The 11,444-nt window shown below is 47.0% G+C and overlaps 1 protein-coding gene across 1 annotated transcript; it reads right to left on the reverse strand.

Moving 5' to 3' along the window:
- Positions 1-2,859: 2,859 nt before the first annotated feature.
- Positions 2,860-8,125, reverse strand: LOC119803234 (retinol dehydrogenase 16-like). The gene is made up of 4 exons (XM_038314396.2): positions 7,629-8,125; positions 5,092-5,350; positions 3,760-3,923; positions 2,860-3,313 (listed from the first exon to the last, which is right to left on the reverse strand). Exons 1-4 carry the CDS (start codon positions 7,939-7,941, stop codon positions 3,096-3,098), a joined length of 954 nt encoding a protein of 317 aa, XP_038170324.1. The 5' UTR covers positions 7,942-8,125; the 3' UTR covers positions 2,860-3,095.
- Positions 8,126-11,444: the final 3,319 nt, after the last annotated feature.

An 11,444-nucleotide genomic window follows, 5' to 3' on the forward strand; every position in this document is an offset into this window, starting at 1 on the left:
TCTGTGACTTGACCCGATAGAGGTTAGAGGTGATGAATCTTTTCTACCGAAGTGACCTCTTCAAAGGAAAGAAGGGGGTGGCTGAACTCTCTTTTTTTTTCCTGCTCCCTTTCTCCCTCTCTCCCTCCCTCAGTGGTGGTCAGAGCTCAGACTGCTGGTTCCATTCATTCCCATAATGAAAGACCATGGCAGCCATTTACCTGGCTGTATATCCGTGAGTGTATTCTAATAAATCCTTGATATCCCTTTAAATGGTTCTTCTGTGGTGTGGGACAATGCTCTGTATTCTGTCAATTATGTTTTAAGTAAACGCTGAATGGCCAGTAGCCATGCAGGAAATATAGGTGGGTCAAACAGACAGGAAATAGAGGCGGGTCAATGAGAACAGGAGAATTCTGGCAAGAGAAAAACCCATTCTTCTGCAGTCCTGGTTCAGACACAGAAGAAGCAAGATGTGACTGCCTCACTGAAAAAGGTACTAGCCATGTGGCCAACACAGATAAGAATAATGGGCTAATATAAGTTATAAGAGTTAATAAGAAGCCGGAGCTAACGGGCCAATCAGTTTATAACTAATGTAGAACTCCGCGTGATTTGTTTGGGACTTAACAGCTGTGGGGACAGGGCAGGAAAGAAACCTCAGTCAACACGTGTGGATTGTCCTACATTTAGTGCCCAACTGAACCCCATGGCCTGCTGCTAACCTGCATGGTATCAGCTTCCCACACCTTGCCGACCCCCTGCTAGAATCCCGAGAGGCAGGATCCCCTTGAAATTCAGCTGCCCCCTCCTGTGTTCCGCAAGGGGGACCCAGAGCCTTAGTCTGTAGGCACCCACGAGCTGCTTAGTTCCTGCTTCCATCTTGGCCATTCCCCGGCTCCTGGCACTCCTGGCCAGTATGGATAGCCGCTCCTCAGCCAAGCATGCCTGCTCTACAGTCTGGCACGATGCCAGCCATTCTGCTCTGCTCCATTTAAGCAACAGAGCCTACAAAGGCCAGCAGCTAGCTGCATGCAGCTGAATGCCCTTCAGTAGCCGGAGCTCCTAATTTGGAGTGCTGCCTGCGACAGATTGGACTGCATCTTTGAGTTCCATTCCGCGTGCTCACAGCCCATGGCTGCCCCGCTGCTCTGAGCAGAGTGGCTGCTACATTCTGCCTGCCTACCACCGACTGTCGGCCCCTCGGCACCTGCTGCACTTGCAGGCTGCTCCTTTTCTTTTCCCTCTAACCAAAATCTGTTCGGTGTAGTTGCTTCCAATCCTGCTTAGAATTTACAGGTGGCTCGACTTCGGAACCCAAAGCCAGAGCAGTGGTCCGGCAGCCCAGGACCTGCTTTGGCGTTACACCTGAGGCACCTGCTGGCCAAACCCTGTCATTACATTACAAAATCACCCTTCAAACCATCCGTCCATACTTGCCTGGTTAAATAAGAGCCTAAAACATCTAGGACGATCTCCCAAAGATTCATCTGAAGTAAATGATTGGATGTCTTTACACTTTACATATATATATTTTTTATATATATGTAAAATGTAAAGACATATATATATATATATATATATTATATATATGTAAAGTGTAAAGACATCCATATAATAGATAGATAGATAGATAGATAGATAGATAGATAGATAGATAGATAGAGAGATAGAGAGATAGAGAGATAGATGGGTGATAGATAGAGAGAGAGGTGAATAATCTGCTTTTTACATTTTGTAAACTTCTGTGCCAATAGTGAATAATATTACTATTCAGAAATTAAAAAAAAACATTGATTCTCTACTATGGATGGAATTTTAGAAGAGATACCTGATCAGCTTCCTCACAATCTATAGTCTGTAAAGCCAAGAAATGCTATTGTTTTTTTTTTCCAAAATGTGATTTGTGTGTGAAGATGTTTGTGAGTGTGTAAACACATTTATGTTCACATGTATGTAGAGGGAGCTGTAAATCCAGCAGGCTTCATATTCACACTTGCCTTCCACTCACAGCGATCCTCCTGGCTCAGCTTTGCAAAATGCTAACATTGCAGAAGTGACCCACTGTGCACTGGTCTTCTGCTCCCTAGAAGGAGAACCTGGGCTGACCAGAATGAACCACACAGGAGCATTTGGAGGTTCTTTGCTCCTTTACATCCTGTTCCTTCAGTGCTCTGATGCTGGAGCCAACACTCATTGTGAGTTATGATTAACTGCTTCAAGTCTTACATGGAATTCTATTATCATGTGTTACGTGAGTATTTGTATGTATTGATAGATTGAATATAATATAATTATCAATGCATGGTGGCATGCACTCTCCAGTACTGGTTAAATGTAAGCAAAACCAAGCAACTGAAGCTCCCTGGAGGTTCTAGCCCGAGACAGCTGCCTTCAGACCTCCTACAGAGCCGAGAAAGCCTCTTCCCCTTCCCTGTTACAATAAACAAGCCAAGGCTGCAGCTTAAGTGGAGCAGCTGAGGCTCCATCAGAGCACACACGAGCCACTGATGCCAGCTTTTCTGTCCACGTGTCTGTGTGTCTGTCCTTTCTTCCTTCCCTCACTGCCACTAGTCAGGGCTTCATAGCAAAGCCAGATGTGCCACAGCAAAGCAGAGTCAGATGTCGTTAAGTGCTGGTGTGGCATAGTGGGAGCCTCTCTCAAAATAGATAATTAACTAAAAATATAAATAAGGAGTTTAGCCACAGAGACAGGTAGTAGACAAGAGGACCAAAATTATGTTCTCAACTCCACAGTTAGGTAAGTGCAGGCCCAGGGAAATCAATCATCGGGACTCTATGGGCATTCCTACACACATGCAATATAGACACACATGCAGATAGACAAGAAATTTTTAAAATTAAAATGAGTAAAATGGATGATGATACATGGAAGATCATTTCTATTTTTACCAAAATTGGAATCATTGTACAGACAGCAGTTTCTCCTGTGGCTCGATGTTCTCCATGCTCACATGGAAGAAAGACAAGTCAGGCACCTGTGGATCTCCCTCCCAGTGACAAGTTTGTCCCGAGCCCAGCATCTGCCTTCTCCCGAGGATCCTCTCCCTCACACTGCACTCTTATACCCCCAACTACAGAAACAGATGCAGGCTTCACAGAGCTTTGTCAGGCTTCAGGGAGGTCCAGTAGAAGAAGGCATCCACAAGACAGGTGGGCAGGTAGCTCATAGGGATGAAGCAGAGCTTGGCATCCCAACCAGCTGAGTATCGAGTCCGAGGATGACAGGAAGTCAGCGCATGCTCCATGCAGTCTGTCACCAAGGAGAGGTCCTCTTTGCACCTTTGGTCCAGTGACTTTAGCATTGTCAGATCTACACAGAAGGAGAAATGATTCAGGGGGTGATTACCTCTACCACTCCTGCTCTAGACGAACATGGAGGAAAACCTCGCTAGAGCCCATGCCTCCCACGTCAGAAACCATGCCCAAGCCTAGCCTGTCCCTCATCATCAGGAGGACACAGCCCGGCTTCAAGGAGCAAACATGCACACACTCCACCTGGGTGTCAGCTCATGGAAACTGCTGTCCATCCCTGCTCCCATTGCTGACTTCACTCTCAGCTGAAGAGGATGAGAGGTTCAGATGGAACAGAGCTCCAAGCTCTGAAGGTCAAGAATGCTTTCAGGGAAGATACCCGCCTACCCCATGAGTCTAAATGCCCTTCTTTTGAAGAGAAAGATCCTGTGGTTACTTCTGGTAAAATGAATAGGAGCCTAGGGATTTAGACTAGTTTGACTTGGGCCCTCATAGATCACGTACGAGATGCCAGGTACTTCTCTCCATACACCTCTTTGACTTCTGAGCTGGCCCGGTCCCACAGCATCTTAGCACTACAAAAATGCTGGTCATTACGGATAATACCAGTCCGGAAGAAACCAGGCTCTACAATAGCCACCTTCACTCCAAAATAGGAGAGCTCCCTCCTGCAAGACAGACAGACATTAAGCACTTCAGAGGACTTTCTGTGAGGTCACTCAGAATCAGAGTACAGTCACATGACAATGTGAACCTGTGGTGAGGAGAGGCCACAGCTTCATCAGGTGTTGTGTAGCAGATGGGGATGAAACTCACGGTGAGGACAATCCTCTGCACTTTAAATGTCACCCTAAGTATTTGGAGTATGACGCTCACCTGCCTAAAACCAGGCACTCTGTTCTACGACAGCATGTGTGAGCTCTCTCCATGTTCAGCTGATGAAAAGATCACCATCCTTGCCTGGGTCACCTCTGTCTCAGCCCTAAGTCTCCGTCTGCCCTCATCCATCCCAGGACATCTCCCCCTTGCTTCCTGCAGGAATCTTCAGAGAGCAAGACCCTGACTACCACTTCCTCCCATCCACAACCTCCATGTACCCTGCAGCCAGGGATGTACCTGCCCCAAATGGCTCCCCTCTTGCAATACCTTTGATGCGCTGCACATAACTGTCCAGCACCCTATGGCTCTCCTCAGGTCTACCTCAGCCCACCTGGTGACCATCCTCCTCCATATCCCACCTGTCCTTTCCCCAAGGAGAATCCTCCTACAAACAGGTTCCAGGTTTCCATGTTCAACCTTGCTCTGCTGCTGCCCAGTCCTGCTACAGGACCCTGACAAAGAGATGACCACCATGGCCAACACCTCCTAGGGAAGGACCCACATCATTTGTGTCTCCTCTCTCAGTTGCTGTAGTCTTTAGTTCAGGCTCAAAACATTTCTGCTTGCTGTATTGTGTTGATTATGGACTCCACAGGGACCTCACACCTGTCTGTCAATATGAATGAGATGTTCAGTCCAACTTAAATATGTGTTTTGCATCATAGAGCTCAAAGGTTGATTTTTTGACCCCAAACACTTACAGGTCAAATTCTATGTCAATAGTGACCCCCCCGCCCCGGTGCCCTGCTTCCTCCATGACAGGAAAGATGAATCAGCTCTTAGTCCTGCCCTCTACTAGAGACATGAAAATGTGCTTCCCAATATCTGATTCTGCGAGGATAAGGTGAAAGGGGCCCCAAATTACAGTGTGTCCCCCTCCATGATTGCATACTAAAGGCCTTGATTAAATAAATCCCCAATAAGCTTCCTCCAGGGACCATCAAACCTGGCATATACCTGAGGGAGTCTGAGAAGGCTTCCACACCATACTTGGAGATGCAGTAACCTCCACCACAATAAGACACTCGACCCACGATGCTGGAAACGTTGACCACTCGGCCCCTTGCCTTCCTCACTAAGGGCAGCAAGCTCAGAGTCACCTCGATCATGCCCAACAGGTTCACATCCAGTATCTTTGCAAAATCTTCTTTGTTCAGCCACTCATTGGGCCCCGAGGGGATGGAGATGCCAGCATTGTTGACCAGGCCCCAGAGTCCTGGGGACAGGGGGAAGAGAGAGAGTCACCCAGCACAGGTATAGTTATAGATGAAATGCACACTCCACAAGATGAGACAGCTTAGACATGTGTTTACTGGAGACTAGGACTCAGTGAAGATCAGCATGGTGTCATCAGGGCTGGGAACCATCCCTGAGGCTCTAGGCTCACAGGGTAGATACCATCCTCTAAGTCTCCATGACCCAGGCCCTACCTAGAAATCAAGAAGAAGTCATTTCTCACTCGCTCATTTTGCTTTTTTTTTTTTTTTTTTTTTTTGGTTTTTCGAGACAGGGTTTCTCTGTAGAAACCTAGTTTGGAGCCTGTCCTGGAACTAGCTCTTGTAGACCAGGCTGGTCTCGAACTCACAGAGATCCGCCTGCCTCTGCCTCCCGAGTGCTGGGATTAAAGGCGTGCGCCACCGCCACCCGTCACTCGCTCATTTTAAGAATGGGTGTTGAGGATAGGATGTACCCACGCTGATCTAGAGAACAGGAAATTGTGATTATGTTTTCCAAATTATCCCCATCTTTGTAGATACTTTATTCTTTCATTTGTGGTAATGGATGGAATTGGAATTGTCCCTTAGGCTTATAGATTTGGTAGCTTGGTCATTGGGAAAAGCAATTTCGAGAGGGATCAGGAAACGTGACTTTGTAGAAGTACCTGTAGCCTTGCTGGAGGAGGTATGTCACTGTGGCTGGGATAAGTGGTTTGAAAAGAACAAGCTAGACCCAGAGTCTCAATCTTCCTGCTGCCTGGATGGATACATGTAGAACTGATCTGAATGTACAACCCTCAGCTCATTCTCCTGTACCGTGCCTGCCTGTGTGACACCAGGCTTCCCAGCATTCTGATAATGAACTAAGCCTCTGAAACTGTAAGCCAGCCCCAATTAAATGCCTTCCTTTATAAGGATTTCAATGGTCATGGGCTCCCTCCACAGATATAGAATTCTAACTGAGACACACTGCTGCCTTTTCCTTCATATGGCAAATAGAAGCAGTAATGAGGAAGGATTGGGGAGAGTAGAAACAGAGGAGAATACCAGGAGAAAAGAAAGAGAGGACAAAATTAATGCCTGGATGAAATTAGAACATTGGATTGGAGGATGTTTTGGAAAAGAGTGCTGTGTTCATGGCTCTGATGAAGCTGGGCCTTGCAGGGTCCAGCATCAATATTGAGCGGCTCTCCTCAGATGCTTGCAAAACCCAGAGACAGGATAAGGGAAGTGACAAATCTTGCTGACCACCAACAGCACTGAGCCTCCCCTCTCAACCACAGAAAATGGCGCCCTTCCTTGCACCTCAGCCAGAGGCTGCCCTTCCCCATCCCCTCTGGTCTTTAGATCCTGGATGTTCAAGTGATCAATCAGTAAGGCTTACAACTAACACCACTTCTAATGATCACTATCTGTGCAGGGTGCATTGGAGACTGCTTGACTGACACTAAGCACGGCATTTGCTGATTTAAAAAAATTGTTCAATATGTCATATCACTTTTGGCATCAAGATTTTATCTTCTTTTGTTTTGAGGAGCCATATGGAAATCTATTCCTGTAGAAGCTTTCTAAAATACATGAATATATGTAAGGAATTTAAATGGGTACACCATAGGATGGGGAGGTGATACCTGACCTAGACATCTTATGCCACCAAATAAAACCTCCAGTGCCAGGAACAGGTTACATCCGGTTGAGGCATTGGTCAAAAGGTCTCCAGGAAGCCCAACTCCTGACCACCATCACAGGCTGTGTGTGTGTGTGCAAGAGAGAGAGAGAGAGAGAGAGAGAGAGAGAGAGGCTCCTTCCTAGGTTTTCTTTCCTAAGGAATCCTCCAGTGTGGGTGTGCACTTAATCATGGCAATGACTTTAACTTCCCACAAGGAATTCCCAGGTTGAAGGGGAGACCAGGTTCCAGTACTGAGAGAGGAGAAGCAACTGTTACAGGACCAGCAAGCTTCACACAGAGCCAGGGACCAGCCCTCCTCTCTCTCACTCTCTCTAATGTGGCTCTCAGCAGTCTTCCTCCATACAATGGCAGAAGAGGACAGACAGGAGTGACGACGTGGAATCACACAGGGCACCAGCTGACCAAGAGTAGAGAGCTTGAAGGACTGGGAGTAGGAGTAAGAGGAAGGGCTGACATGCTGGAGAGAGCCAGAGTCTGTAGCCACTTCAATTCGACCCCCACCCACATCAGGAATGATTGCGGGAAAAGCAGACATTCCCTTCACGCAGCCGACAACCACCAGACACAGACAGGGATCTCAATGTTACCTCTGTTCCCAACACGCTCCTTCACCCACTGAGTGGCTGCCACAATACTCTCTGTCTTGGTGACATCAAGGATCACTGTCTCCAGCCTGTCCGATGTCTTGTTCCTCAGCTCCTCGGCTCCATTCTCCGTCAGACATGCAGCCAGCACCCTCATGCCCCTCCTGTCCAGCTGTCTGGCCAGCAGGTTCCCGAAGCCCGAGTCACAGCCCGTGATGAAGACATGCTTGTCTTGGAGATGGCTCACCACCTGCCTCTCCCTGATGAAGCGCAGGAGGGTCCACAGGCCCACTAGAGCCACCAGGTAGAGCCACATGGCTTTTAAAGGACAAGCACAGACTGTCTGGGACAGAGTGAGCCTGGCCTCTATTCCCAAAGGATGAAGTAGGCACAGAGAACTCTGAGATACAGAGAAATGCAGGCTTTAACAAGGAGTACAGACTTTGTTCTCTGTCCACTGTCTGTCTTCAGTGTTTATTCTTTTACCCCACTCCTCTGCCCTTTCACCCGTTTCCTCATCTGACATATAATAGCTTTGGGCATTCTCTTACTTGTTGCCAAGGAAACACCACTGTCTGTTCTGTAACTCACCTCCGTTCTCTTATGATCTTTGCTTCTTTTTTCATGTGGGAATACATGCATGTTTCCTTACACGTGCTGACCATATTCAGCTCCCCGTCTCACCATTTGTCCTGCATCTCTCACTCCACCTCCACAAACACAGGATTTGTGATCATAGTTAGGTGCTGTGGCCCATCTTCACTTGGACTCAGGCTGCGTTTACAAGGAAATCTGGCTCCGAGCTCAGGGCTTCTCCTCAGGGTCCTTAGCCAGAATCACTCTTCCGAAAACAATGTTGCTCTCCTGATACAAGCCACAATATTATACAGTAATTTTTTTTTATTTTTCCATTCAAAAATTACACTTCCTCCTCTTCTCCCATTCCCTTCCTGCTCCCATACTACATCCAGGCCTAGGAAGGCTTAAGAGAGGGCAGGGAACCCTGCCCTGTGGGAAGTCCAAGGCCACCCCCCCCACACTACATCCAGGCATAGGAAGCTGTGCATCCAAATAGACTAGGGTCCCCAAAAGCCAGTACATGCAGTAGAAACAAGTCCCAGTGCCTTTATCAATGGCTTCTCTGTCAGCCCCCAATGTCAGCCACATTAAGAGAGTCCAGTTTTATCACATGCTCGTTCAGTCCCGGTCCAGCTGGATTTGGTGGGCTCCCATTAGAACAGGCACACTGCCTCAGTGGCTGGACCAAAACTCTTGCTGTCCTGACTTGCTTGCTCATCTTCTCCCTCCTTCTGCTCTTCAATACAGTAATTAATCAGCCATCTTTTCGCGAATGACTTATCAGAACCAGGGTCCTGGTGAAGGTTAAACCAAAGGCAAGGCTATTTGGCGTTATTGCTTTGTGAATAAAGTGGCCGTCTTTTGCTGTAGGTTTTCACTGTAGCTGACTCCCCTTCTGTTACGTTAATTAATCGTGAATTAATTCTCACAGTTCAGAACTGTTTCCTATGCCTTCAGACTACATGTGAAAACAGTTTCCCCACTGCCAGGCCTTCGTTCCTCTCTCCTAGGTAAATGCAGAAATCTGCCTTCCTACATTTCTCTTTATCAGTGGGCATTTGTTCAGTGTTTAGGGTTCAGACAAGAGAATTCCATTTAAGATATGCACGGATACCCAAGGATATAGAATTAGTACTTGTTCCCGCTACTGCTCTGGTTTCACCCCACAACCAGAACAGATGATAACAGTGTACCCCGGAACAGATAGAGGCCTGGCTCTCCCCTTGGTCTCTACCCCTTAGAGCTAAAGGTGTGTAGTCCAGACCCGTAGACCACAGAAATTATACAGTCTGGTGTATGTGTTTTCTGAACAAGAGCAATGGCTTCTCCCTGACTGTTCGTGTAGATTGCTCAGTTACTGAATTCTATGCTGGGAGGGGAAACAGCGGTGCTCTGAAAATAAACTTTTTCAGCCCTTGCTACCAGTGAAACTGTAGCCTCAGCCTTCCCGTCTAGAAACCCTGGTGATCTAGTTCCTTTTGTAACTAACTTTCTCCACGAAGGAGTTCACTGGAGGTGTACTAGCCACTCCCATGTTAACAGCCACAGGTGTGTGTGTGTGTGTGTGTGTGTGTGAGAGAGAGAGAGAGAGAGAGAGAGAGAGAGAGAGAGAGAGAGCTCCTTTCTGAATTTTATTGGGAAAAAGAATTCCAGCCCTGAAACCAGGTAGGGCTGGAGAATTGCTGGTTATAAGGGTATTTATGACTGGGAATGTTTGTAATAGGGGAGGAAGAGAGAAAAAAGGAGAAAGAAACGTGGCTAGACAAACCCTATAGTGTGAGTAGATTTCTTACCCCCAGACTTCAGCCACTTTCCATTATTGTGGTGTCTTTTATTGAACCTTTTGAGGTACCATGTCTGTCTGCGCACAGCCATGCTTGCCACAGAGATAATAAGGGACTGCACCTCCACAATTGTAAGTGAGTCGCCCAGTTTACATGATTTCCTTTATTAGAGTTGCCAGAGTCATGGTGTCTCTTCACAGCAATGAAAAGCATTTGAATTGTAGTGTGAAGCGGCGGGGCTGTGTCCCGCCACCCGGCCCCCGGCTAGCTTTACACCCGAAATAATTACACGGAAACTGTATTCTTTTAAAGCACTGCCTGGCCCATAGTTTCAGCCTCTTATTGGCTAATTCTCACATCTTCCTTTAACCCATAGTTAGTAATCTGGGTAGCACCACGAGGTGTGGCTTACCAGGAGAAATCTTAACCTGCGTCCATCTCGGAGAGGAGAAGCATGGAGACTCACTATGGTGAATGCCTGAAGCGTCTCCCCAACTCTACTTCCTTGTTCCCACAATTCTGTTCTGTCTACTCCACCTACCTAATTTTCTGTCTCTTAAAGGGCCAAGGCAGTTTTCTTTATTAATTAACCAATGAAAGAAACATAGACAGATAACTCTCATGACTTAAGTGCTACTTAATGGGCCGTAGTAGTAGGAGCAGGAAAGACAATGGTGCGGAGTGTCATTTGATGAACTGCGTGTCCACTCAAGAGGCTTCAGAGGAGAATTTACTGTGTTGGCTAGAAATTATTCTTGTTATATTTTGGTGAGGAAAGTGGCTGCCTTTTGCCCTTGTCTGAAGAGTCTGCCTGAAGTTAAAGTGAAGAGTTGTTGATTAATTACCATGGTAGAGGAAATCTCAAAACAGCCTAGCATAGATTCTGTTTCATGGTTACAAGTGTTAACCCTTATGAAGATTTATAATGAAAAGGAGCAAGCTGAGCAAGGAAAAATATTTGTGGAGGAAAAGATCACCAGAAAGTGGAGTGGAGCTAAGTTCTGTGTTCTGAGAGAGAGACAGATGAGGAGATGGAATAGAGGAAGTAGTGACCTCAGGGCAAGATCCCACCCAGCTACATTTCCCACTTGTAAAAAGGAACTAAGGGAAAACTGAGGTGTGGTGAGGCCTACCTTTCATCCCAGTATGGGAAGATAAAGGCTGACAGATCTCTGAGTTGGAGGCCAGCCTGGTCTACACAACAAGTTCAAAGACAGCCAGGCTAAGGCAGCAAAAGAAAGCAAGCTGGCAAAGAAGTAATTGAACAAGGGGACTGTGTTCAAGCCCCAGTAAGCAGCAAAACTTGGCATATTTGGCAACCCTGTTCTGACTTTAGAGCTAAGGATAGATGAAACAGGTGTGGAATTTGACTCGATGCCTAAAAAAAGCTGCTGAAGCCAGGCAATTGTCAGGGGTCTCCTGAATGGAGGCCTAGAATGGATGCCTAGTAGAGAGG

Source organism: Arvicola amphibius, chromosome 17 (genome assembly GCF_903992535.2).
Source record: "Arvicola amphibius chromosome 17, mArvAmp1.2, whole genome shotgun sequence".
NCBI classification, from domain to species: Eukaryota; Metazoa; Chordata; class Mammalia; order Rodentia; family Cricetidae; genus Arvicola; species Arvicola amphibius.

Coding starts and splice junctions, on each gene's coding strand:
- LOC119803234 (XM_038314396.2), bottom strand. CDS start 7,941: ATGTGGCTCTACCTGGTGGCTCTAGTGGGCCTGTGGACCCTCCTGCGC. Junction 5,351..7,628: donor GGAGCGTGTTGGGAACAGAG/GTAACATTGAGA, acceptor CCCTGTCCCCAG/GACTCTGGGGCCTGGTCAAC. Junction 3,314..3,759: donor AGAGAAGTACCTGGCATCTC/GTACGTGATCTA, acceptor CCTTCTGTGTAG/ATCTGACAATGCTAAAGTCA.